Genomic DNA, 20,879 nt, shown 5'->3' on the forward strand with positions numbered 1-20,879 from the left:
GGCTGAAATATTCCAATAGAATTGTAATGATTTTCTAAGGACCATAACTCAGTGGTAGAGCCACCTGATTCACTAGTTCAGTCTGCAACAGCATCTCCAGGTGGGGCTGTGAGAGACCCCTGCGTGAATCCCCGAAGAGCCATTGCTGCAGGTTGGTTTGGACAATATTGAGCTGGATGGACCAGCGGATCCGACTCAGTACAAGGCAGCTTCTTGCATCCCTCATAATACAAGAAATCCTTGTTCAAATCCTTGCTCAGTCATAAAGTTTCTGGGGAGATTTTTGACCTGGTAGATTGCCCTCAAGTCTAACCTACATCACTCAAAATAAGTTTATTTTACTAACTGAAGGCCAGGGCAATTCCACACAATTACAATCAGTTTAAAATTCGTCAGTGTATCTGACGAAGTGTGCATGCACACGAAAGCTCATACCAAAATAAAAACTTAGTTGGTCTTTAAGGTGCTACTGAAGGAATTTTTTTATTTTAAAATATGATTCAGACATCTGCAAATAAAAACAGCAAACATATGATGTGAGATATCTGATAACAGGGATGCCCCTGTTTCAGTTTAGTGCTCCAAATTCCCCTCACTTCTTACGGCTATTTTATCCAGGTGCTTCTTCTAGTGTAGTATGGTCCCTTAACAACCCCTGGACCCTCTCACTCAGGGACAGCCTGCTATCCTGCACAAACAGGGTTTTTTGAAAAAGTGCCTCTTTTGGATTTGCATGTAGGGGATAAGTTAACATACAGTGTGAAATATCTTCCACATGGCATTGCCCACTGTCGCGGTCACACTGACCTGCACAACACCCCCGGACGTTTGAAGGTCTATTGGTGTTGTGCCAACGACAAACAAATACTCTCAATCACTCACACACTTCAGACCAGGATATAGTAAAATAAAACAGAATAGTTTAATGAATACTCTTATGCGTGTTGGTTACTGTACAAAGCTTAAACGGTTTCCAAAATCACAGATGGTTCCTATACCGGCCTAATACCTCTAAATATGATTTACCGGCCTATTACCTCTAAATAATACTAATAATAATTATCACTAAACTCCTAACACTATATCCTGTCTATCTCGCTATTTAACAGCCACCACAATATTAACCAGCTCTATTCTTCACACCAGCTCCTCTCATCTATCTCTCTCTCCTCACATCTAACTCTCCCAACTCTCCTCATCTCTCATCTCATCTACCTCTCCTGCCTGCCTGCATTCTTCCTATATACACCCTGCTTCTGGCTGGAGAGCTCCCATTGGTCGTTTCCCTCCTGGCAACTTAACCCCTTCTAGGCCCTCTAGAGGTGAAACGCCACACCCACTAATACAACCTTGCAGGGCTGTTGAGAGGATATGAAGGGGTGGGGGGGAGATCCATGTGTGCCGGCCCTGAACCCCCTGGAGATGAGAGAATGAAATAAGCATGTTCCGAGAAGGAATGCAATAAAGGCTGTTAATGGGCCATGCATATGCTTTATACAGACAGGCTCTCTTTGCAGAGCTCTGTCCATCGCAGCCTCCAGCACAACAGCCCTTCCAGGCTGCCTTGCAACGAGGCCACTGGCGCCTACTATTCTGACATTTCTGTTTGCACCCAGCTGCCCCAGTTCAAGTTCCTCCTCGTTGCAACAGCAGCAGTAGTCAGCACCCCACCTAGAGCAGCGCCGTGCCTTTGAGCGCCATCCAAAGTGGTTTTCAGTTCTCTTTCGTTATGGCTGGCAGCCGTAAGTTATGTGGATGATGCAGTGCCCAGAAGCTGCTGCTGAAGCGGATCTTGGATCTGAGGTCAGCGTGCCCGGTGGAGGTGGGGAGCATTATGGAGGAAGAGATCTTTCTGCCTTCCTTGGCTGTCCCGGAGAGCTTGCAGCCAACCTTTCAACCCCAAGGTTTCTGAAGGGCTCCAGGCAGCATCACCTCTCTTTGGGCAAAAAGTCCCTGCCTTGGGAAGACTTGGAACTGGCTTGGATTTCTCCAGTTGGACTTCCTGCAGTCCTGTGTACCTTAAAGGTGTCGCCATGCCAAGTTCCCCTCAAGCCTTCCCTGGCCTCCCTTAGCAGAGGGAGGCCATTTCTCTCGCAGGGTGCCGTTGCTTTGGCTACCATCGTTCACCATGACCGGCAGGTGACTTCCCCAGCCGGAAGCTCTGGGTGCGCATCTCAAGGGCAGAGCTGAAAGCCGCCTGACTGAATGGCATGCCAGCGAGCAGATTCCATGTTCCCCCGGCTGCACATCTCCTTCCAGTGGACCTGCCCCATCTCAGGGGCCACAGGGCCGATCAGCACTCGGCCAACAGCGCAGCTGCGGGCGTAGAGGCGAGCCTGGGACAAGATGGAGGGGGAAACAGAGTCAGTGTCAGGAATAGTTGTGGGGGAACCTCAGAGCTGCCCTATAGCTAGCCCATCCTGAGACAGACTGAGGCAAGCCCTGCCACCCCCACCCGTGATGCCGGACGAGTGAGGAGAACTGACACTGTCTTCCAGCAGGGCTCTCTTGCTGGTGGCACCCCTCCCATGCCAGAGAAGCAAGGAAAAAGCGGCAGTGACCTCCAGGTTGCAGCAAGATCCCCCAGACCCCGTCAGATTCCGCCAGAACCTGGAAGCCGCCACTGTCCACCACAGGACCCTGGCAAGCAAGGTTGGGCAGGGGGCCATGGCAACACCTTTCCATTTCACCTCAGGGTTTCCCCTCCCTATAGGAAATCTCAGCCCAAGTTTTCCCACCTACAAAATACTTCTTGAGGAAGTGCACCCTAAGTTGGCACAACAACAAGCAGGAATCAATGCATTGTTTTGTTTCCTCCTTGGACAGAAAGGATTCACCAGATTCTCCTCCTCCTCCTCCTCCTCCTCCTCCTCCTCCTCCTCCTTTTATCCCGACTACAACCCTGTGAAGTAGGTTAGGCTGAGGGTAAGTGTTGGTGCTGACCTTTAAAGCCCTAAATGGCCTCGGTCCAGTATACCTGAAGGAGCGTCTCCACCTCCATCATTCTGCCCAGACACTGAGGTCCAGCACCGAGGGCCTTCTGGCGGTTCCCTCATTGCGAAAAGCCAGGTTGCAGGGAACTAGGCAGAGGGCCTTCTCGGTGGTGGCGCCTGCCCTGTGGAACGCCCTCCCAACAGATGTCAAAGAGGAAAACAACTACCAGACTTTTAGAAGACATCTGAAGGCAGCCCTGTTCAGGGAGGCTTTTAATGTTTAATAGATTATTGTGATTTATTTTTCTGTTGGAAGCCACCCAGAGTGGCTGGGGAAACCCAGTCAGATGGGCGGGGTATAAATAATAAATTATTATTATTATTATTATTATTATTATTATTATGGCAGAGTAGAGATCAGAACCCTGGTTTCTCCTAGGTTCTACTCTAATACTCTAACCACTGAACCACACTGTCTTTCTAAAACCTCATTTCCCTTTAGCTCAACTCAATGGCTTGACCCTCTTGACCCCAGCTTTTGACACTCGAAGAGCATTTTTTTAGGACCCCCCCCCCCAATATTTTTATGACTGTAAATTGTTTGGAACTGTTTTTAACATTGCGTTTCAATGTTGTGACCTGCCCATGGACCTTAGGGTGAAGAGAGGATTTAAAAATCACAATAATAGATAAATAATAAATCTATGCATTTGTATAACTGTTCAGCAAGTCCAGAAGTGTGGATCCAGAGTGGGCTGGGCTCGGCACTCAAGATCATACGTTGCATTTGGGCCCAGGGAATTATCTGTGCCTACATTTTTCAGGTCAACCCAGAATGCAGGCTGCTCTACCCTTGCTTGCCTCCCACCCACCCCCAACCCTCTGCTCTGCAATGGGCTAGGACAGGCTTCCTCAACCTCGACCCTCCAGATGTTTTGAGACTACAATTCCCATCATTCCTGACCACTGGTCCTGCTAGCTAGGGATCATGGGAGTTGTAGGCCAAAAACATCTGGAGAGCTGAGGTTGAGGAAGCCTGGGCTAGGAGAAGCCCTGCCGCAGGCACGCTAGGGAGCTGCATATAGAATCCTGGTCATAAAAATTGTTCAGAAGAGCCTGCTGGATCAGGCCCATGGCCCATCTAGTCCAGCAACCTATTCTCACAGTGGCTGTGAGGAACCAGCAAGCAGGGATTCAAGCACATGGCCCTCCCCCCCCCTCCAGAGCCTTTCTGGCTAGGAGGCATCCTTGACTTCCTCCTCTGTGAATGTGTCTAATACTCTTTTAAAGCCACCCAAGTTGGTGGCCAGTGGCCATCGCTGTCTCCTAGGGAAGCAAGTTCCATAGTTTAACTAGGCATTGCGTGAAGGGCTTTTAATTTAGCCGCCCCAGATCTTCCAGCACTCAGCTTAGTTACGGCCAGAATGGAGTCAGAGGTTCAATGGACACCACAGCTCTTTGCATCTGTCTTCACCCTAGTAAGTGTGGCAACTGTCATCATCTCCATCACTGGTCATCAGGGAGAGATCAATCCCTAACATAAAGGTAAAGGTACCCCTGACCGTTAGGTCCAGTTGCGGACGACTCTGGGGTTGCGGCGCTCATCTCTCTTTACTGGCCAATGGATCCAGCGTACAGCTTCCAGGTCATGTGGCCAGCATGACTAAGCCGCTTCTGGCGAACCAGAGCAGCACACGAAAATGCCATTTACCTTCCCGCCAGAGTGGTACCTATTTATCTGGGGTTGCGGCGCTCATCTCTCTTTACTGGCCAATGGAGCCAGCGTACAGCTTCCAGGTCATGTGGCCAGCATGACTAAGCCGCTTCTGGCGAACCAGAGCAGCACACGAAAATGCCATTTACCTTCCCGCCAGAGTGGTACCTATTTATCTACTTGTATTTTGTGCTTTCGAACTGCTAGGTGGGCAGGAGCAGGGACCAAACAATGGGAGCTCACCCCGTGGCAGGGATTCGAACCGCCGACTTTCTGATCGGCAAGTCCTAGTCTCTGTGGTTCAACCCACAGCGCCACTTGTGTCCCTTTTCCCTAACATACTTTGGCTCAAATCTTCCATCCATTACCTGCATGACTGTGAACTCCAGGGACAACTGCTGTTCCTGGATGTCTCCAGCAGGTAAGCTGAAGAGGAACGGGGCATTCCACACAGGGTTGTAGCCCGCTATGGACTTGGTCTCCTTTGTGTCAATGACCTTTCCATCGTGGCAGAGGTGGATCAGAACGTAGTGGTCTAGAAAGAGGAAAAGCAGAGGGCAAGGGTTGGGAGATGCTGGACTCCTCAAGACCGACAGGTTTGTGCCTGAGGGCTGGAAGAGGCAGAGATGGTAACCATACCTGCCCGCAGACTGTCTCGCCAGAGTAATACATGCTCTAGTTATCTCCCACTTGGACTACTGCAATGCGCTCTACATGGGGCTACCTTTGAAGGTGACCCAGAAACTACAACTAATCCAGAATGCGGCAGCTAGACTGGTGACTGGCAGCGGCCGCTGAGACCACTAAACACCGGTTTTGAAAGATCTACATTGGCTCCCAGTACGTTTCCAAGCACAGTTCAAAGTGTTGGTGCTGACCTTTAAAGCACTAAATGGCCTCGGTCCAGTATACCTGAAGGAGCATCTCCACCCCCATCGTTCTGCCCAGACACTGAGGTCCAGCGCCGAGGGCCTTCTGGCGGTTTCCTCGTTGTGAGAAGCCAAGTTGCAGGGAACCAGGCAGAGGGCCTTCTCGGTAGTGGCACCCACCCTGTGGAACGCCCTCCCATCAGATGTCAAAAGGGAAAATAGCTACCAGATTTTTAGAAGACATCTGAAGGCAGCCCTGTTTAGGGAGGCTTTTAATGCTTAATAGATTATTTTATTTCATTTTTCTGTTGGAAGCCGCCCAGAGTGGCAGGGGAAACCCAGCCAGATGGGTGGGGTATAAATAATTTATTATTATTATTATTATTATTGGAGTCCCTTCCAATTCCACCATTCTATGAAAGAAGGGGAACTAGAGAGATTCCTCTCTCCCCAACTTTGATAGGTGGACAGGACCGCCCACCACCTGATATAACCTGTCAAAGTTCAAAGAAAATTGCTGGTTGGCATTTACAGCCATCTTCTTTGGAGATGGGCTTTCAGTGCCAATCCGTTGATCAGGAGCAGGGCCTGCAAGAGGCTCCCTATAATGAATCATCACCTGGTCATCAGTCTCAGGGAGCCCCTTGGAAGCCTCTAAGGAGGGAGAAAATCTCCCCTAAGCTAGCATTTCCCATTCTGCAGAGAAAGCAGTTTCTAGCTGCAATTTCCAGAGGTTTAACAGTCCTGCCCTCTTCCTGGAAAACTCTGGGAAATGTAGTATTGTAAGCAGAAGAGGAGTCTCCTAACAACTCTCAGCACCCTTAACAAACTGCAGTTCCCAGGATTCTTTGGGGGAAGCCATGTGTGTTTAATGTGGTACCCTGTTTCTCCGAAAATAAGACGTAGCCATAAAATAAGCCATAGCAGGATTTTTAAGCAGTCAAGGAATATAAGCCATACCCTGAAAATAAGACATAGTGATAGGTGCAGAAGCAATGCCAGCCGCGGCAGGAGGAGGAGGAGGAAAAAAATAAGACATCCCCTGAAAATAAGCCATAGTGTGGTTTTTTGAGGAAAAATAAATATAAGACGGTGTCTTATTTTCGGAGAAACACGGTATCCTAATGCTTTAAATGCATAATGCAGATGGGGTCTGAGAGCTCCCCTTCTTAATTTGCTCACAGATTTTTTTAAAAATGTGTGTGTGTACATAGATTAAAACATGCAAATTTTATGAAAATTTGTGTCCTGAGTCCTGTACCTGTACTGAGCAATACCTGTACCAGATCCCAGTTTAAACACAGAATTATTGCATGTGGAGATCACAGAGGAAAGCATATACTGGGAAGGGCCATAGCTCAGTGGCAGAGCATCTGCTTTGAATGCAGAAGGTCCCAGGTTCAATACCCACTTGCACCTCCAGGTAGGTCTGGCAGGGACTCCCTGCCTGAACCCTGGAGAGCTGCTGCCAGTCAGAGTAGACAACACTGAGCTAGAGGGAGCAACGGTCTGACTCGGCAGAAGGCAGCTTCTTATGTTTGTGTGTTCCTATACACGTGTTGGTACATGCATCCTACCTGGTGTTCCCAGCATCCGGCTGACGCGCCCCAGGTTCTCTGCTTTGCGAACCAGAACTTTGATGCGATTGGCCAGAGCTTGATACTGGAGCAGGAGGAAAAGCTGCCCCAGGGACTTGGGCTGAGAGAGCCAAGAGGCGGAGCTCATGTCCTGGCAACTGTGGCACTGAAGAGGGAGAGAATGAACACGTCATGATGGCATATATATACAAACATACAGGAGTTAGCCAGCTCCAGTTTTATATTTAACATGGATTTAAGAACCTAAGAAGAGCCTGCTGGATCTGGCCAGTGGGTGCCCGTGGAGCCCGGCATCCTCTTTGCACAGTGGCCAACCAGAAACCTCAATGGGAAACCAGGAAGCAGGTTTCCAGCACAAGAGCAACTCTCGCCTTATGCCACTTTGCGCTGCTTAGGGCCTCTTTGCCGGGATGCCTGCGTGTCAAAGTTACTTGCCTAAGGCTTTAAAATGCTGTTTAGTTATTTCATTTATACAAAAGCGCATGAGCCTGCCCTTCAGGGGCCTGCATACCCACCAAGGCCAGCAGCCAATAGGAGTTGGAATCCAATAACATCTGGAGGGCCAGTTTTGCTAACCCTGCTCTAGAGGGAACACCCACCCACTATGGGGGTAGCCATGGAGGGGTGGGCAGCTGCCCCTCCCTAAATCAAGTAAATCATTACAAAATACATAACTAACTGCCCTCCCCCGGAAACAAATCCTGGCTATGCTCATGACACACATATTGTACAAACATATAAAACCAGCCCTTACCCATCCAGTGCAGGGTTTCTCAAACTGTCCCATGGGCGACCAGCTGGGCAACCAGCATTTGTGGTTGCAGGTAACCCATCCATCGCTTTGAATATTGGGGATTGGTTCTCAATTGCATTTCTGCTGCTCCTTTTATTTCTTATATTACAATTTGAATTTTAGGGAACTACCATTGCTGCCCCCAAACCCCCAAGAGGTCCACAGGGGGAGCGGGAATTGGGGGTCCCCGCATGGCGGGAGGCGACGACTCCCTGGCCGCTGGGTGACACGAGCCTCACCTTCGTGAGCGACAGCTCCTGGGCGTGCGCAGAGGGCGAGGCGCCCAGCTCGCCGGCCACCTGGGCGCAGGGGAACAGCACCTCGCCCACGAAGGCGTCCTTCCGACGGGCGAAAGCCTTGGCGTAGACGGCGAGGCGCAGCGTCAGGCCCGGCAGCTCTTGGCGGGCGCAGCCGGGGAAGCGGAGCTGCTCGTGGAACTCGGGGTGGAGGCTCCTCCGGCGCCGGGCGGTGCGCTGCGGCTCCGCGGAGCCCGGCAGCAGGCGCGCCTCGACGTAGCAGCTGCGGCTGGCGCCGAGGCCCCCGGGCAAATGGGCGACGCCGACTACGTTCACCGTGAGCGTGGCCTCCGGAGGAGAGTAGCCGACGGCGAAGTGCAGGCGAGGTCGCGGCTTGGCGCGGGTAGCAGCAGCGGGCAGGAGCCCCGCGACGGGGCGCACGGCGAGGAGGCTGCTGTCTCCCGCGGCAATGGTGCTCCGGCGCTGCGGGCCCCGAGGGCGCTTGGCCGGTGGCGCGCTCAGCCCTGGCGGGACGACGAGGCTGGGCAGGGAGGCGCGGCTGCGCAGGAGGGCCGTCGGGGGGCTGCCGTCGGGCGAGGCCGGCTCACGAGCAGCTGCAGCAGGCAGGCTCTCCAGAAGCTGCCCCGCCAGCTGGGCATATTGTTGCTGGATGGGCACCGCGGTCGTCGGAGAGGGCAGAACGGGGCCCAGATCCACTAGGGGGCGGCCCGACGACGCCTGCGCCTCGCCGCAATCCGGGCGCCGCGTTCTCCGCCGGTGCCAGCAAATCGCGCAGCCAAGGAGCAGGCAGAAGCAGAGCAGGGCCAGCCCCACGCCCAGGAATACCTGTAAGTGCACTGAGCAGAGGAGAGGAAGAGAATAATAGAATAATAGAATCTGGAGTTGGAAGGGACCCCGAGGGTCATCTAGTTCAACCCCCTGCAATGCAAGAATCAGAGCAAAGCTAAATTATCCCTGACAGATAGCCACCCTACCACTGCTTAAAAACCTCCAAGGAATGAGTGTGCATTCCTTTCTGAGGGAGTCTTACCACCTGAAAGCTACTCCTAATGTTAGGTCCGAATTTTCTTTCTGTTTGCAGAAGAGACTCAAATTGTAGGAAAAGCAACTGCAGAGCCTCAAGGGGGGCAGGTCCCAGTTTCAGGGGAGGGCTCACCATGGGCCATCTATTTATTTTATATACTGCATTTATACCCCCTACCTTTTTCTGCAAGGAGCTCAAGTTGGCTTACCTGGTTCTCCCAGCTCTGTTTCATCCCTGCAGCAACCCTGTGAGTAGGTTAGGCTGAGAGGCCGAGACTGGACCCCCCCCCCTCTCCCCAGTGAGCTTCATGGCCGAGTGGAGATTCGAACCCTGGTCTCCCGGGTCCTAGTCTAACACTGTAATCTCTGCACCACTACTGGATCTCCATCTACGGCATGTACTCACTTCTCCACTCACAAGTAGGGATGGAAAAAAAACATGTCCATTTGGGTTTTGCTCGTTTTCTCTTTTTTTGTTTTCATTTGTAAGTTCTGTTCGCATGTCCACATAAAGTTGCGGGTTTTTTAAGTGTAACAAGTCACCTTGGAAATTCTTATGCAATCGGTATGCAGTTTTTGCCTAACATGAACATTCCAAATGCAGCTGTATAATGACATTACGCTATCGCTATCGGCAGCTTTGGAATGTGTGGATTAGGTAGTATCTCCTTTAAGTGTGAACTGGATTCCTCCCCCATCTCTGCTCACAACAGCTGGAACAAATTGGCAACAACAACTACCACTAAGGCTCAGAAGGGCGAGAGGGGCAGCTCAAAAGGAGAATAGGGAAGGCAGGAAAGGGATCCGGTGGGGTGGGAGGGGCAAGTCACCCCATCCGGAGTCCCACTCTCTCCAAAAGACGCCCAAAGAGCAGCTCTGGCGTGATGATGACATCAGTTTGACATGTTTGCTCAGGAGCTAAAATAAAGCCAGACTCTCCTCAAACCAGCTAAACCCCAGGGAAAGAAAAGCTCTTCTTATCAGGCTTGCCTTTTTGCTGACGCAGGGCAGTTGTGGAGCTAAGAGGCCTTTTCCTAGTCAAACAGCCCTTTGCAAAGCACTCAATCTGTGCTTGGCTTCCAGGTAAATTGGCAGCTGACACCAGAATATGTGTGTGTGAGAGTGAGAGGGAATGTTGCATTCTCCCGTGAGATTGGGGGGGGGGAGGGCTGCAGCACAAGGTTAGAGCGCATGCTTCGCATGTAGAAGGCCCTGGGCCAATCCCCTACAAAATTCTAACAAAAACAGGGAAAGAATTGTAAGGCTGGAAGGGATCCCAAGGGTCATCTAGCCCAACCCCCAGCAGTGCAGGAACTTGCCAATGTTCCTTTCTTCGTCTCACATCCAGAACAGAAATCAATCAATCCAGAGAACACCGATAAATAGTGGCTGCTGCTGCTCCTGTTTGCAGACTGTGGCCCTCAGGATGTTTCTGGACTGTCTGGCTCCCATCAGCCCTGAGCACTGGGCATGCTGGTTGAGGTTAATGGCAGCTGGGAGCCTCACAACCCCTGGAGATCTGTGTTAGAAGGTTGCCTTTGATTTTTAGAGAATACGACCCACAGCTGACTTTTTACTGCTTTCCCGTAGAATCATAGAATGGTAGGACAGGAAGGGAACCCAAGGGTCATCTAGTCCAACCCCTTGCAATGTGGGAATCAAATATCTTAATGCCAACGATGTGCTGTACAGTAGCCACAGGCCCCATCTCCACTATACTTCGAAAACAGTATGGTATCATACCACTTAACAAAGCAAACAAACAGCTATGGCTTCCACCAAACTACAAAATCTGGTAGTTTGCTAAGGGTGCTGAGAGTAGCGGGGAGGGCCCTCCCCTCCCCTCCCCTAACAGAAGTGCAATTCCCATGGGACGGACCCATCTTGGGCCTTATCTACATTATACCCTTGGAGCAATATCTTTGAGGAGCCATGGAAACCCAAAGAACCCTGGGGATGGTAGTTCGCTCAGGGTGCTGGGGCTAAAGGTTAGACTGTGTCCCTTTTTTACTGAGCATTCATTCTGATTTGCTTACAGGCTATACGACAATGTAAGTGTAGGGACCCATTGTAATGTAGGGACCCAGGTGGCGCTGTGGGTTAAACCACAGAGTCTAGGGCTTGGTGATCAGAAGGTCGGCGGTTCGAATCCCTGCAACAGGGTGAGCTCCCATTGCTTGGTCCCAGCTCCTGCCCACCTAACAGTTCGAAAGCACATCAAAGTGCAAGTAGATAAATAGGGACCGCTCTGGCGGGAAGGTAAACGGCATTTCCGTGCGCTGCTCTGGTTCGCCAAAAGCGGCTTTGTCATGCTGGCCACATGACCCGGAAGGTGTCTGCGGACAAACGCCGGCTCCCTCGGCCTATAGAGCGAGATGAGCGCCGCAACCCCAGAGTCGGACACGACTGGACCTGATGGTCAGGGGCCCCTTTACCTATATGACAATGGCTGCTCACCCTGATTTGCCTGCAGGGTTGTCTTCCTATTAGTCATTTGTTCATCCCACACACTTTGCAATGCATCTTCCCATCACTTTCCAAACTGCCCAAGGCCAGGGTGCTTTAGTCCCCTTTCAACACACAAAGCTAAAACACGAATCCCTCCTGCAAAATGCTGTCGCTCCAGATTCAAAGGACAATCATCCGCAGAATGCCCACTCCACAGGCTTAAAAGGCACTTTAGTGCCCCGTTAACAGCCATGGCTTCTCCCAAAGAATCCTGGGAACTGTAGTTTGTTGAAGGTGCCGAGAGCTGTTAGGAGCCCCCCCCCCTTCTCGCAGTGCTACAATCTCCTTAGGAAACTATAGTTCCCATGATACTTCAGGGAGGGGGTGAGGATGGAGGAGGAGGAGGAGGAGGAGGAGGAGGAGGAGGGCGGCATACTCACCCTGCTGGTGTTTGTCTAGCAGGACCTGGACCAGCAGCCACAGGAAGAGTAGAACCACCAACCCTTCAATCATCCCCTTGCAGAAGAAAAAGACGATTGACTGGCAGAGGGACAGAGCAGGGAAGACGTAGTCCTTGAAGAGCGCCATCCCCTGCCTTGCCCCAGATGGGAGTGAGAGCCAGAGGAGGGCCCCCAGGAGGGTCCTTGCTCACCTGAGCTGGGCACTTGGGGCTGAGAGAGGATGACAGTGGAGATCAGCCATGGAAGAAGAGCAAGGCAGCACCACCCAGGGCGAGCTCCGCAGTGGACCTGGCAGGCAGAAGAGGTACCCTAGGTGACCTCCCTGAAGCAAGGTCCCTGGGGGAACGGAGGAAAGGGGCTTGTGGGGCGCAAAGGATCTAGCATCCCCGGAGCCTGCCTGACAGTGTGCAAGTCAACGCATCTCTCTTTAAATAATCCAGAGCTCTGCCGGCAGATCCTCCGGTTCACACCACATCTATTCCGGTCCACTTGAGGCAACCGGCAGTGACCCCCTTTCCTTCCTTCTTTCCTTCCTTCCCCCCACCCCACCCCACGGGTTGCCATTCCGCATCAGGAGCAACAAGACCAGCCACGCAGAATGTCATCTGCCTCGCAGGGCAGGAACGTTATTGGAAGGCCCATGACCTCCCCAAAGGTGGGCTCCTTGCGAAACGGAGAAGAAGGTATAAATAGATCCAGGGCGAGAGACGCCGTCCGCTTCGTAGATCTTGCAGGCAAGAGATGGTGATGTGGTAAGACAGCTGTGAAGATCAACTGCGCCTTTCTGATAGGGAAGGTAGCTCTTTGATCTCTCACTTTTGTCTTTGGTGTTGAGAGAACTGCCATATAGATGATCATGCGCAGGGGGCGTTTTACTCCACAGAGATTACTCGCCCGAGCAGAATTAAAATGGTAGTTGAACATGTAACTTCATGTAGGGATATCTTGTACTGCAATACCTGTCCCTGCAGTGCTTCCTATAACGTTTGTGCAAAACCCATGCCCTTCCAGTGAAGGCCCCTTGTGATGTTAGTTAAAAGCTTCCCATATGCAGCTTCTGCCCCTTTTCATAGAATCATAAAGTTGGAAGAGACCACAAGGGCCATCCAGTCCAACCCCCTGCCAAGCAGGAAACACCATCAAAGCAGTCTTGACATATGCCTGTCAAGCCTCTGCTTAAAGACCTCCAAAGAAGGAGACTCCACCACACTCCTTGGTAGCAAATTCCACTGCCGAACAGCTCTTACTGTCAGGAAGTCCTTCCTAATGTTTAGGTGGAAGCTTCTTTCTTGAAGTTTGACTCCATTGCTCCATGTCCGCTTCTCTGGAGCAGCAGAAAACAATCTTTCTCCCTCCTCCAGATGACATCCTTTCATATATTTGAACATGGCTATCATATCACCCCTTAACTTTTGTTGGGTGGCAACAGCATGAAAGATGAATAATGTAGCTTATTGGTCCCTCGCACCATTCATTAGCCCCTGTTTCTGTAGCAGGGGTGAATTGCTGCTTTCCACTAGGTTTAGTTTAGTTTAGTTTAGTTTATAGTGAAACAGTGTTATTTCTCATCTAAGAATGAAAACCATTTTTCGCTGCACCCAGGAGGAGGCATGGTAGCCCTGAAAGGGCCTCACTGCATGGCCCCAATCCACACTGAGCAGGTAGCTGTTGCTGCTGCATTTTAAATACAAAGAATAAAGAAAGGCAATAAATCGGGGGGGGGGGGAGAGAGGCAAGCCTCACAGAAAACACTGGAATTCAACTGGAGATAACGTCATCTGGATTCTCTTTGAAGAGCAAGTGAATAAAGGATGACAATCAGTGATGCCTGGGGGATGTTGCGCATCATCTATGTGTGACGTGTGTGTGTGTCACAACATCACACATGTCTCCCAACACCACACAGCCTGGTGCAGCCTTCTGCAGTGTTCCACCAGCCCCGCTCAATATTGAGGGGCTGGGCCCCCTTCAAACAAATATTAAGGGGGCGGAAGACACCTCCACCCCCTAGAGTTGGCATACCTGACCTCCCAGCAAGCAGCAAAATGCTCAGGGTGCCACCAAACTGTCAATCCTTTGCAGGAGGGATTTAAGTGCACAGCAGAACTTTTGTTGTTGTTGTTTAGTCGTTTAGTCGTGTCCGACTCTTCGTGACCCCATGGACCAGAGCATGCCAGGCACTCCTGTCTTGCACTGCCTCCCACAGTTTGGTCAAACTCATGTTCGTAGCTTTGAGAACAATGTCTGTTATGTATTAAGTTAACTGCAGTACTCCTTCTGGCCAACGTGGCTGCAGTTCTTACCCTGCCCACTGTGGCTGCAGTTCTCACTCAGGTCCACAATGGGTGTTACCGTATGTATAAAGTTAACTGCAGTACTCCTTCTGGCCAACATGGCTGCAGTTCTTACCCTGCCCACTGTGGCTGCAGTTCTCACTCAGGTCCACAACATGCAAATGAAGGATTGAGAGTGCTGTTCATGGATTGGATGCAGCCGAATCGCCTTCTAAATCTGGCCTGCGGACGATCCGGGAATCAGCATGTTTTACATGAGTAGACCAAGTCCTTTTATTTAAAATGCATCTCTGGGTTATTTGTGGGGCATAGGAATTCGTTCATTTCCCCCCCAAAAATATAGTCCGCCCCCCCCAAGGTCTGAGGGACAGTGGACCGGCACCCTGCTGAAAACGTTTGCTGACCCCTGTACTAAGGGAACGTATTACCTGTCATGGTGGGACTGCCTGCTAAAACAGACACTTTGGGGGTTGGTATCCTCAGAAATATTCAAAATAATTTGGGAGTTCCTGCATTTCTCCCTCCATTCTTGTTTATTATACCTCTTCAAAGGCTCGCCTCTCTTTAGCTCAAACCTGGAAGGTCTTAAAGGAACCATCCCCAGATTTATGGCCAAACAATGTTTGGCGACTGGCCATTGCTGAGAAAATAACACTCGTTTTAAAGTGATAAGCAGAAAAATGGATAAACTTTATGCAATATGATGGCCTTTTGTTCTCCTGGAGAAGAGAAGACTGAGTGGTGATTTGAAGGGCTGTCACAGGACCCAGGTAGCGCTGTGGTTAAACCACTGAGCCTAGGGCTTGCTGATCAGAAGGTCGGCGGTTCGAATCCCTGTGACGGGGTGAGCTCCCGTTGCTTGGTCCCAGCTCCTGCCAACCTAGCAGTTCGAAAGCACATCAACATGCAAGTAGATAAATAGGAACCACTACAGCGGGAAGGTAAACGGCGTTTCCATGTGCTGCTCTGGTTTGCCAGAAGCGGCTTTGTCATGCTGGCCACATGACCTGGAAGCTGTACGCCGGCTCCCTCGGCCAATAATGCGAGATGAGCGCGCAACCCCAGAGTCAGTCACGACTGGACCTAATGGTCAGGGGTCCCTTTACCTTTACCTTTACACAGGACAAGCTTGTTTTCTCCTGCTCTGGAGGGTTGGACCAGAACCAATAGATTCAAATTGCAAGAAAGGAGATTCCAACTAAAGATTGGGAAGAGCATTTGAAGGTAAGAGCTGTCGGACGTTGAAGTGGACTCTCCTTCATGGGAGGATGGCCGTCTGTCGGGGATTCTTTACTGGCAATTCCTGCATTGCACAGGGCCAAGCTAGATGACCCTTGGGATCCCTTCCAGTGCTACAATTCTCTGATTCTATTTGCTTATCACCCGTAGGGCAAAAGGCTCCCCGCCCTGGCCTACTGGATTGCAGCAGTGGGGGACACGGCCAAGGGCATGCCAGAGCCAAGAAGCCTGACGCTGGCATGCTTCTGCCGTCTTGGCTTTGTCAAGGGCAGGTGCAGACCGGCAGGTGGCCTTCCACTTTCGGCAGTAGCACCTGAGCAGTGGACAAGGGTCCGAAGCAGAGCCCATCTATTTGTAGTTTATCTGAAAATCTACAACCGTACAGATTAAGATTGTCAATGATTGTTCCCCTGTGTGCTCGGAGGCCAAGAGAAAATGTTCTGATAAAAAAAGATATTGCACTTGCAGTTTCCAAGCTGCCACGGTGGCAGCGTCCTTGGCTGGGTCTGGAGGACTGACCTGAGATAACTCTGGGCCAGCTTTCCCTCTACGTCTGGAGCGTCGCAGGCCCCTCCCCTCCCTTGGGCTGCTCTAGGGGAGCATGATGTGGGACATGTCATGTTGACCCCAAGGTCCTTTTCATCCATCCGTAATGGAGATGAAGGAGGAGACCGGAGAGAAAGAGCACTAGTTCCACAGGATCTTCAATGTGGCCATACTCAAGTACAGCTATTAATCCCGTGAAATAAGCAGACAGGGCCAGCCCGCCCATGAGGCAAGGCGAGGTGACTACCTCGGGCAACAGGGGTGGCAGATCCAGTCTCCGAGGTGTGCACAGGGGTGTCACAATGCGGGGGGGTTCACCCCAGGTTCCACTCGGGGGGGGGTGCCACTTGGCACTCCCGTGACTCCCAAGCTGAGCCTCCAGCCTCCCGGTAAAAAGCTTTGGAGTCGCCGGGGCAGCGGCGATACCCCGCCACGTAACACGCATGCGCAGCGTGATGCTGCACATGCGTGTTACGTGGCGGTGTATCACTGCCCCCCGCGCCTTCAAAGCCGCGCGCCTCCAGCTCCAAACTCCAGGTAAAAACCGCGCTGAGCAGGCTCTTTACCTGGAGTTTGGAGCTGGAGGAGCGCGGGTTTGGAGGCGCGGCGGGGCAGTGATACCCTGCCACGTAATGATGCATGCATCGTTACGTAACACACATGCGTTGTTACGTGGCGACGCCCCCCCCAGGTGCATGGCAATTTGCCGCCCCGGGTGTCGCGGCGGCTCGCTTGCACCCCTGGGTGTGCATCACTCGCTGCCGCTCCTTGGAGGCTGGAACTGACTCCTCAGCAGCCCCACCTGTGCTTCCTCTACAGCAGCCTCTTGGCAAATAGGAGACACTGCTGGTCTCATCCCACTCCTAGGGAAGAAATGGCAGGGGCTGCCCTCTGGGGTCCCCTGGCCCCGGCACCCAGCCTGCATGATTCAGAGTGGGCTCCTTCCCCTTCCCACTAACAATGGCCTTTGATTTCCACTTCAGCTATCAGGTAAGGTTGATTTGACCTAGTGGTGCAGCAATAAAATTGCTAGCCCATTTTCAAAGCTAAGCAGGGTCTGGTATGTTTTAAAATTGGATGGGTAACCATGTGTAATTCTACGGGGAAGACGAGGAGAAAGGAGGAGGAGAGGAAATTTCCCCATGGTGGCCAGGAAGATTGTTTTGGGAGGCCCACATGCAGCCCAGGAAGCCAGGAAGCCTCTCCTGCCCTGGCCAAGGGTACCCTGCAATAAATTGCCTCTGAATCTGGATGTGCTATTTAGCTTTCAAGGCTAGGAAGAACACTGACTTTTTTTAATTCCTGCATTTATATGCAGCTTAATTCTAGATCAGTCCCCAAGCATTTTACGAAAAAAGGCAACAAAATCTGTCTCTTTTTGTCTGTGAATGATATACAATGTGGACCCCCCAGACTATGTTTTTATTGTGCTTTTGTGATTATTTGTGCTCAGGATAGTTTTGAGGCAGTTCTGCATGATCCCATTTTGAATCGTGGGCTCTTCTTCCTTGGAGGTTTTCAAGCAGAGTTTGGATGGCCATCTGTCAGGAATTCTTTAGTTGAAATTCCTGCATTGCAGGGGGGGTTAGACTAGATGACCCTTGGAGTCTCTTCCAACTTTACAGTTCCATGATTCCATCAGGATCACAGAACAACTGCTAAAGCGGAAATCGTGTGGGTGGTCTGGAATAAATCCACCAGCCCCAGAGGGGTCCCATACTCCTGCTCTAATGTTGGGCCCTTTGTGACCTCAACATGCTTTAACCCCCTACAGACCACACAACTGAAACACATTCCCTACCTCCACTGATAATTTTGGAAACTGCAGTTTGTTAAGGATGCTGGGAATTATAGTTCTCTGTGTGGGTGAACTATAGCTCCCTTTTTTTGTAGGGGAGGAAATGTGCTTTAAATGTATGGTGAGCATACTGGAGTAAGAAGGTATGGGAGAACTGAAAGAAATTTGTGTCACTTGTAACTTTGCGATATTAATTTATTATGTTTGGTTTGGGTTTGGAATTCTGCTCCTATATCACGCATTCCCAAACTTGGCCCTCCAGATGTTTTGGGACTACAATTCCTATCATCCCTGACCACTGGGTCCTGTTAGCTAGGGATGATGGGAGTTTCAGTCCGGAAACATCTGGAGGGCTGGGGTTGGGGATGCCTGTCCTATATGTTTGGCTGCAGATATCCTCCATTGCCTCTATTTTTGTTTTAGTTAGCATCTGGTATTGTATTTTGTTGTGTTTTCTCATGAATAAATATATCATCCTATATAATAAAGTGCAAGTGTCTCTGCGTCCAGATTCCGTGTCCCTGTGTCCGCGCTACTGTGCATGTGCCCCACGGACACAGGGATTGGATGCAGAGGCTGCATGCACACACGTGCGCGCACTCCCCACCCCCCACCTACCATTTCCCTGCGGCCGCCAACTGCTGCTCCCAGCCGGACTGAGCGTTGGAGGCGGGGGGGGGAGAGAGCGTGTGTGTCCAGCAAGGATAGGTCCCGGGGTTCGGAGAAGCGCTGCGCAAGCGCTTCTCCGAACCCCGGGATGTCTCCGTCCTATTGGCGGCTGGGGGAGAGGAAGGAAGGAGGAGAAAGGGCTGCTTTCTCCTCCTTCGTTCCTGTCCCCCTGCCACCGACAACAAGGACAGGTCCCGGGGTTCGGAGAAGTGCTGCGCAAGCGCTTCTCCGAACCCCGGGATGTTCTAGCGCCCGTTTATTCAACGGGCTGAATTACACTAGTAAGTAAATAATAAACAAACAAAAACCTGGGGACCCCTCCCTCAAACCTCTTGGCTGCAACCCCTCTGCGGCCCCCTCCTTCCCATCCCTCCGAACAAAGCTCCTTGCTGTTCTGCTGGGAGCAGGGCCCTCCTCTCCCCACAAGCAAACAAAAGAGGCTCAGAGAGGCAATGCATCCCTCCTCCTCCGGGGCCCACCTTTGCTGCAAGGGAAGGGCTAGAGCTCAGCGCTGGGGCACCTGCTCTGTATGCAGGCAACTCAGTCTCCAGGAGCAACATCTGGGGGGGGGGAGCTGGGGGCCTGTGGGAAGTCAGTCCCCTGCCTCAAACACTGGAGAGTCGTTGCTGCCAGCTAGAGTAGATAGCACTGGTCTGAGTCCGTATCAGGTGCCTTTCAGTGAGCCGAGCACAAGTTACAAGCAGGCTGGTGCCACTGTTTCGGGGTCTCTGAATTTTTGCTTCCTTGGTTGCAAGGCAGTTCTCCCTGGAAGAAGTTTAAAGTATATCTAGGGAAATATTTTGGGGTATAAGAATCTGAATATCTATGGGAAACTTTCTTGTTGTTAAGGCATTAGGGAGGAAAGGAGGAGAGAGGAAAATTAGATAAATGATTTTAATCTAATTGATTGAGGTAAAGATGATGGGATAGCTATGATAAATATTTAAAGTAATGAATAAGAACTGCTAAAGTCGATTTGAAAAGGAAATCAGTTAGGAGGGACCTGGGGAAGTCCCAGAAACAATGGTTGGAAGGGTGGAAGAAAGTTAAAAGGAAGATTTAGGTATTGATATGGTGTGTATTGTTTTATTGTATTTTTTATTTCATTTTATTTGTATTTTATTTTAGTTTCTTGTTAAATATTTGTTGTTTGCACTTTTGCATAAGTGTGTTATGTCTCTATATGTATAAAATTAATAAAAATATTTTTTTAAAAAGGCAGTTCTCCAGCCAAGTAATTTGTACGCAAAACATACATACCGGGGTGAATGGAAATGCATTGTACAGTGAAAATAACACGCGAGCATATTTAGGGGAGATTGCTTTGCAAAAATGGCATGCAGGATGGGCACGGCAGGAGAAATTTGCAGTAAAACGCTGGTGCACTTTCCCCGTGACTCAAATTCTTCTTTCTTGCAGAGTGATGTGGAAAACAGAACCCAAGAGTGGAAAATGGTACAAGGCCTTCGCACCTCCTTTTAAAAGAACCTTGTGCCCCAATAAAGGTAGCTGGCCTTGCTCTCCCCCATCTGCCCCCCAAGATAGGCCTGTTAGTTTCCATGTTTGCATGAAGCCCACTTACCTGCCTCCACAGCCTTGTTCCCAAAGTGAGCTGGGAGGATGGAGGAGTCCTGGAGCAGCCCTGGAAGTGCTGGCATGGAGGCGCCTGGCAGGAACCAAGGGAAAGTGCCCAAAGCGTCACTGTGGAGAGGTTTAGGAGGAGGAGGAGGAGGAGGAAGAAAAAGAAAGAAGTGCTAGGTCCCCAACTGGGAGCTGCTTAGAACTGGCAGTAAGGTTTGCAGACGGCAGGTGCCTGTCGGAGGCAGCGCTGGAGAGCGGGGTGGCATTGGCCGGGTTGATAAACAGAAGCCAATAAAGCTCTCTTAAGACCACAGAGCAAACAGGTGGGAAAAAAATATTCTGGAGTGTTTTCTCCCCTTCCAATCCAGGGAATGGGCGGGCTCCCAAAGCAGAGGGTGGGAGGGAGGGAGGATGCCAGTGTTTGCTGCCAGGGAATGTGGTGTTTGAGAGGCAGGATGGCAGGAGGGGCAGCCAAGCAGCAGGGTGGAGGGGCAGGCCCAGAAGCTGCTCAGTGCAAGGGGAATGCAAGAGTGCAGTCCACTTGGGTTCTCAGTTTTCCAGTCTTCCAATTCAGTTTCTCCACATTTCTGCAACTACGCGGCTCGATCAGCTCTGCTGTGCCTCTGCAGTTGGAGGTTGCAATGCTTCTAAATACC

General features: G+C 51.0%; 1 protein-coding gene across 1 annotated transcript; it reads right to left on the reverse strand.

Moving 5' to 3' along the window:
• Positions 1–898: 898 nt before the first annotated feature.
• On the reverse strand, positions 899–20,415 carry LOC118084217 (synaptotagmin-5-like). The gene is made up of 5 exons (XM_088657806.1): positions 20,225–20,415; positions 8,147–9,000; positions 7,094–7,259; positions 5,016–5,182; positions 899–2,336 (listed from the first exon to the last, which is right to left on the reverse strand). The coding sequence occupies exons 1-5, from the start codon at positions 20,298–20,300 to the stop codon at positions 2,175–2,177; spliced, it is 1,425 nt and encodes a 474-aa protein (XP_088513932.1). The 5' UTR covers positions 20,301–20,415; the 3' UTR covers positions 899–2,174.
• Between the last annotated feature and the right edge of the window lie 464 nt (positions 20,416–20,879).

This window comes from Zootoca vivipara, chromosome Z1 (assembly GCF_965207765.1).
Source record: "Zootoca vivipara chromosome Z1, rZooViv2.hap1.1, whole genome shotgun sequence".
NCBI lineage: Eukaryota > Metazoa > Chordata > Lepidosauria > Squamata > Lacertidae > Zootoca > Zootoca vivipara.

Bases quoted from the DNA above. Each gene is read 5' to 3' on its own strand.
- LOC118084217 (XM_088657806.1), bottom strand. From the start codon at position 20,300: ATGCCAGCACTTCCAGGGCTGCTCCAGGACTCCTCCATCCTCCCAGCT. The intron at 7,260-8,146 runs GTGAGGCTCGTG...CTCCCTCTTCAG, and splicing joins AGGAGCTGTCGCTCACGAAG to TGCCACAGTTGCCAGGACAT. The intron at 5,183-7,093 runs GTAGGATGCATG...TCCTCTTTCTAG, and splicing joins CCGGATGCTGGGAACACCAG to ACCACTACGTTCTGATCCAC.